The 7,029-nt window shown below is 41.1% G+C and overlaps 1 protein-coding gene across 1 annotated transcript in view; it reads left to right on the top strand.

The window, feature by feature from the left end:
* LOC117938237 (rho GTPase-activating protein 29-like) overlaps nucleotides 1–7,029 on the top strand; it is a 40,258-nt gene that overhangs the window by 17,654 nt on the left and 15,575 nt on the right. The window contains exons 3-7 of the mRNA XM_034862758.1: nucleotides 392–535; nucleotides 3,902–3,998; nucleotides 4,803–4,875; nucleotides 5,221–5,281; nucleotides 5,655–5,864. Of these exons, the coding sequence (XP_034718649.1) occupies nucleotides 392–535; nucleotides 3,902–3,998; nucleotides 4,803–4,875; nucleotides 5,221–5,281; nucleotides 5,655–5,864 (585 nt within the window). The remainder of the gene's footprint in view (nucleotides 1–391; nucleotides 536–3,901; nucleotides 3,999–4,802; nucleotides 4,876–5,220; nucleotides 5,282–5,654; nucleotides 5,865–7,029) is intronic.

Raw genomic sequence — 7,029 nt, forward strand, 5'->3', positions numbered from 1 at the left:
GCATCTTTGGGATGTGGTGGAACGGGAGCTTCATGCCCTGGATGTGCATCCCACAAATCTCCATCAACTGCAAGATGCCATCCTCTCAATATGGGCCAACATTTCTAAAGAATGCTTTCAGCACCTTGTTGAATCAATGCCACGTAGAATTAAGGCAGTTCTGAAGGCGAAAGGGGGTCAAACACAGTATTAGTATGGTGTTCCTAATAATCCTACAGGTAAGTGTAAGTACTAAATAATATCCTAAATCAAATCCATGAGGTTTCACTAAAACCACCCAGTATTACATTGTGACTTTAGCTAAATCAAAGCCACACAGTGCTTGTTACAAGATATTGAATGCAGCATATCCATTAACTGGTCCAGTAAACGTGTCTTTATAACTTTCCAGAGCACCAGGACTGCCTCCATCAGGTGGTACACGAGCGTCTCGGGGAGCTGCTGCGAGTCCTAAAAGCCATCATCAGCAAACACCAGAGCCTCAACTCGGTGGACATCCTCAGTACAGCTGGAACCGTCATTGCCACGGTCAAAGGTGAGCTGGGATGACCAGATCTCTCACGCACACGCGCGCACGCATACGCACACCCGTACATGCATAACTCAAAGTTTCCCTGCGAAACATACCAGCTACTCCTCCACTCTTCCTTTTGTCTGTTTTCTGTCTCTGTTTATCTAATCCTCCCTTGACAGTTTTCTCTATGTTCCCTTGCTCTCACACTGTCTTCCCAAAGTCTTAAAAAGAACCTCCCAGGGAATGTTTCTAAATAGTTTTCATCTAGTTTCAAAGCAATGCAGCCCTTCAAAAGTCACTCAAGTGCTTAGAATGCAGCAGCGCGTGTTTGCAAACCCCATACAGTGAGCAAGAAAATAATATTTGGAAGTCAGATACCTGATTCAAGACGCAGGGAAAAGCGGGTGTCCTTTGTGCTTTGTCTGCCAGTCCAGAGGGAACTACACTGAGGAATCCTTTTCAATCTTTCATTCTCTGAGATTATGATCTGGCATGCAGGTCAATTCTTAACTTGGCCGCCACACAAGAATCCCCCGAGTTGTCTCAATTTGCATTGCAAAGAGGGGCATAGAGGGGCTGCTTAGCTTTGAGATGCTTTCCCTTCACAGGGAAATGGTGACCTGTAGTGGTGAGCAAAGCCTTGTTGTTCTCTGTGTATGAATGTAGCTCACCTTCCCTGAAATATTTGGAATCGATCCAAACACACACACAGGTGTGTGCAAGTAGGTGGGCCGCAACCAATTATTACGTGCATCCGAGTCTCCTCTTTCATGCAGTAACTTGCGTATTTGTGTGGCATTCAAACCTGTTAATAATGCACAACAGAGAAAACAGAGTCAGACCTTTTCAATAAGGAAGACTTGGATTTGACAGCTTAATAGTTGTTTTATAGAGGTCTTTGATTTAGGCTCTTAATGATGTTGCAATAACGGGTGGAAGGGGGTCTTAAGAACATAGTTTCAAATGTTCAGCTCAAACCTGTCTTATTAATAGCAAGTCCCCTAAATAAACCAGTGTTAGATATCTGAACAAGTGCCTATGATAAATGCAAATAATGTGTATTGATTTACAGTAGCTTTAATGTTCTGGTCTTATCTGTTGCAGTGAAGCACGCCATAATGTCTTTTTAGCCACTAGGTGGCCAGCATTGCTCACTTCTTGACCCTCACACAGTGACAATGTAATATCAGCTGTGCACGGTGCACACCAATATTTTTCACTACCAAATCTGAAAGCTTCTTATGTTACACAACATTATGTTAAATGATATAAAATTTATTTTTGGTGGATAAAAAGATCAAGTGTACTGAGAAGCTTGTTAATTTTTTTTGTTCTGCACCTAACCACAACATCAGACAGTTAGGGTTAGGGTTAGTAGGGTAAGTCATACAGAGTTTTGTCACTTCCTCTATCCTGTGACATATCCAGTCACATGCCAACTTGCTACACCTTTGCATTATTCTCTACTGGAGGACGAGTTGCCCCTAGACTTGATTTCTGCGTAGGACTGTGCAGCTGACAAGTGTTTCGAGAGTGTTGTGCTTTTCCACTGAAACAATACAATTTTTCCCCGATGATGTAACTTCCACGTTTGGACTGCTGGATTGGGCCTGTGCGAGTACTGGCATTGTATTCCAGCAAGCCTCAGGATGTCCTGTTGGGGGTAGGGGTTGGAGAGAAGAGGAGGAGATGTAACGGCACAAGACAGTCGTGTGATTTGAATGGTGGTGGCTACAGTAGCCGGCCTCAGGTTGGAAGAGGCTCCCAGGGCCCCATGGACATTTCACTCCTTTTGGAATCCTTTTTGCAGCCTTCTGACAGAATCATAACAATTCCTGGTGCGTCTGAGAGAAGATCTTTTACGTTGGATTTATTTCTGAGGTTTCTTTCTGGGTGTTTGGGCAGGAAATTACGCTCAAAGTAGCGTAGTGATTACTGTTGTGATCAAGACAACTTGTTGCAGTTTAACAGGAGAAATGCTGCAGAATGTTTTAAGGTAGGTAATTGGTAATTTTGTAGCTCAGTACACTTCTCTGACAACTCTTTCCAAAAGGCTTGCAATTTGTAAAAGCCACTGAGGAAGCATGTTAGCATTTGGAAAGCATTGGTTGGGGGGGTGCTCTTCAACTTTCAAGGACCTGGCCAAAGAGTTAGGATTGGAAGTGTGGGTACTATTTGAAGCATTCTTCCTTTTGAGAAGATTAGAGAAAGATATAGAAACTATTCAAGATAAGTTGGAGGTGGACTTTTCTACAGCTTGGGGTTTCTCCATGAATTTCTTTTCCATCTTCTGTTATGCAGACACAACCCACACAAGTTTAAGTTAAGCTATAAGAAATAACCAAAGACGGCATGTTTTCTATTTAAAATGTCTGCTCAAAGTCTTTGAACTCTAGAAATCCTCATTGTTCTTATTGAAAGGAAAGAAAAGGAAAGACTGAGGAAATCATGGAGGCAGCGGAGTGGTCAGTGACACCTCTGATTTATTGCCTGGTGTTAAGGCTCATTTTCTGAGCATCTCTCTCCTGCTTGATTTTCTCTCTACTCAGTAGGGACAGGAAGTTTACTGTGAAGACTGATTACAGACGTATTTACACCGGTGTTTTTTCCCCCATTTTATCCTCAGTCATCACTGGGTTTAGACTTTCAGCAGGAAACTACTGCCTTTTCCAGATTACAGCCAAATATATACACTTGCAGTGTTTGCTTATCTTTTCTAATTCAAGGTACAAAGTTGTTTTTCTATGAGGGACTTTTCAATTCTAAAATGCCTGCACACTGGAGATAGGAAAGGCCTTAGCTCTTAGTGTGATTTGAAGAGCACAGCATGACTCAAAAGAGATTTTCATTTAGTATTTGTCTTTATTCTAAGAATCCCCATTGGCTGACGCCTAGACGACCAGCTAGTCTTCCTGGGGTCCAAAACAACATTTAATCAGACATTATTAAAACATTACGTGAGGTTTACAGAAAAGAAAATAAAGGTAAGAAAATAATACAACAATATCTGCTTACAAAGCTAAATAACACAAGAAAAGAAAAAAATTATATTTAAATAAAAACAATAACAAACCAAACAAATATATGACATGGCAACCATTAAAATAGCTCACTTTGACCACTTTTCACCACACAATCAAAAACCTCCATGATAAATAATTTAAGTGAGGCTAAGATTTGACCTTCTTTTTAAAATGTACCTTTCCTGTGATAGAACCAATGTTACGTGGGCTTTTTGGAGAGATCAATGACTCCATACGTGACGCCATGCACAGGATGATGATTCATACCTTTAACACTGCTTTATCAGTGGTGCCAGTACAGGATATCTTCAGAAAGGATTCAGGTTTGCATCCTACTCAATCCTATTTATTCACAATTTGACAGGAGTGAACTTTAAGGAGGTGAACGAAGAGAACAAACACCAGCTTTTTGGAGAGATCTACACTGCTATTGACACATTGGCGTTCACCTTTGGCAATGTGTAAGTATAATGTCTTAAATGATTGCAATTCCAATGGCTCACTTCACATCTGTGGGCTTTTGTACTCCATCACACTGTAGAATGGTTGTTATACTTAATGAAGAGCTGTTTTTTTAAACGGAATTTGTTCCCCTTCACCTCTGGGATTGCATGATTAATGTAGGTCAATTAGAATTCATATAGTACATTTTAAACGAGCCATTGCAAGACTGAAAAATAGTTAACATAAAAAAAACAATGGTCACGGAAAAACAATAGAGAAAATATGGAAGAAGAGAAAACTAAGCCCTAAAATAGCCAACACAAAAAGGGGAATAGAGTCACAACTAGGTAATAAATGAAGCACTTGAAATATTTGTGTACAAAATTTAGGTTTTTACATTAAAGTGGCGCTTCACTGATTTTACACGTGGCGATTCCCAGTTTGAAAGGAAAACCCTGGTCATGTAATTTCGGATTGGTCTTTAAACTTAACATTTTCAAACTTGCATAACAAACTGGAAGAGTTTGAAAAATAATGGCATTTAGGAGACCGGTAAGGTTTAATGAAAGACACTACGGAGTTGTATTGTAAAATCCAAGGTTTTTGGAGCTTGGCCCATGCTAGAGGCTAAAAGTCAGTACATCTGGGTCTCTGCGCCATCTAGACCATTCTTTTTTGGATTTCTCTGACGAGTACCTCTTGAAATTGAAACAAACATGAACAAATTCCTGAATATGTTTTCAATGATCGATTTTACCCTTTTCAACTCAATGTGTTAATTTGTATTTTAATTTGTAATTTGTATTTCCGTTTTCCTTCAGAGTGTCTGACTTCCTTATGGGAGATGTAGAGAATGGATCAGTGTTGGGGCTCCCCCTAACTAAGAGAAGCAGGGTAAGAAAAGTACAATGTCTATGTTGATTCAGCACATGTGAGGTGTCAAGTTGACTCAAGCCACCTTCCAGAACTCTACTTAGCACCACAAATAAAAGGCTAAGATTAATGTATTCATATTGCCACAACTCTAAAACTTCTTTTATTTTTACTTCATTCCCTGTCCAGTGAACACCAGGATCTGGCCTACTGCCCCGGAAATGTTTAGCAAAAGATATAAAATATTACCCAGCAGAGTTTAGGGGTTAATGTTTTTATTGTTTTAAGTATATTAGAAGAGCATACTGTGCTTTGAGAAAGAAACTCCTCTGCCCCATTGTAGATTATTATCTTTTTTCTTTTCAGTCTTTTGAGAACCTCTCCTTGGAATCTGGAGGATCTGTTCCAGAGAAAGATGATCCACCAGGTACGACAGATCTGTGTAGCACACAGCTACTGTGCTTTGGTTCTGCTCTGCACATGTGTGTGGTGTGCATGGATATCTGGGCTAGAAGCGTAACTTGCTCCCAAGTCTGGATGACCAGCCACCTCAACCATTTATTTATACATCCAGCGGGCAGTCTCCTGTCAGCATTACTCATCCTCAAATGGAATTACTTCAAATCTCGCTCACCCAAGGTCAATGTGGGCTTTTCTCGCTGACTCACTGTCACAGATGTTGCTAGCTGAACTCATATATAGTATGGCCAGAGGCGGTGATAGGGGTGTGGCATGCAGGTTGGTCATGTTTACAGTAAGATTTTATAAAATCCCTCGTGGGATTGTGGTGGTTTTCACAGGGCCGTCTCCCCCAGTTCGGGCAGAAGAAGTGGACAGGACACTGCAGCGGCAGGACAGTGGGGTGGAGTCAGCGCTGCTCTATGCCAAGGCCTGGTCCAAGTACACCAAAGAGCTGCTGGCGTGGGTGGAGAAACGTCTCAGTGTGGGTGAGTTAGGGCACAGGTGGGGGGAAAAATACAAGAGTAATTCAGACATGAAGGAAGGCAGCAGCTAAGTAGCACCTATCACACACTGACGTACAAAAGTCATTGTGTTAGTGCCATGGACCATGTAATACCTTAAAGTACTTCATTACATACTTCCATATTGGTAATTATGTCAGGGCATCTTTGGGATGTTTTCATGTATAGCTCATACACAATTGTGGTCTTAAAAAAAGCAACATCTTAATGGTCCCATGGCATCATAATTTCACTTTTAACATCTCAACATTAATATGCATTCCCCCAGGCCTGCCTATGACCCCCCAGTGGCTAGAAATGGTGATAGGTGTAAACCGAGCCCTGGGTATCCTGGTCTGTCTTTTGAGAGAATAAAAGCTCAGATGGGCCGATCTGGAATCTTGGTCCTTATGAGGTCATAGGGGGAAAGGTTACCTCAACTTTTTCTGCTTTGCCTGCCCAGAGAATTTGGCCCACCCATGAGAGAGAGACATCATGGCTTTCAAATGAGCACAATGGCCGTTGGTCAAAGCCACACCCCCAGCCTCCACCTCTATTAGGGGACCACTAAGGTCTATAATTCAGATAGACTTCAGATACAGTATAAGGGGGCCACTAAGGTCTTTATAAAAGAGACTTTATACAGTATTAGGGGACCACTAAGGTCTATATTAAAGCATCCAAAGAGGTCCATGTCATCGGGACCTTTAAATTAGTTTGTGCTGTAGTGGGAACTCATGTCAAAGCACAGGATTTTAACTAGATCCACAAATGTGGGGACAAATTTAGCACCTGACCTAGACTCAAAACAATGATGTCTTATCCAGACTCAAGGTTGAGTGTGCAGTGTGAGAGCATTTGTTTGGACTGTGGTTAATTAATGGTTTCAGTCTAACCCTTAGTCCCTTTGCCTGTCAACACAGTGTCACAAAGCACTCAGTTAAGCTGTACAGTACATTGTTATCAGGCAAACGCATACATGCTGTTTGCCTAACACATCTACTTAAGTTAACTCTTTATTTACTGATTAATTGTATAGATTTGTCTCATAACTGAAGGACAGTGTGTGATTTAATCAGAACATGCCTTAGTTGATTTCAGGTTAGTGTTGTAGATAAGATCCAACAGTTGATACACAATTAAAGATACTTTAGCACAATGTAAATATTTGCACGCACACAAATGGCAATTTGTAGGCCAAAAGGGAACACTA

This window comes from Etheostoma cragini, chromosome 22 (assembly GCF_013103735.1).
Source record: "Etheostoma cragini isolate CJK2018 chromosome 22, CSU_Ecrag_1.0, whole genome shotgun sequence".
Lineage (NCBI taxonomy): Eukaryota > Metazoa > Chordata > Actinopteri > Perciformes > Percidae > Etheostoma > Etheostoma cragini.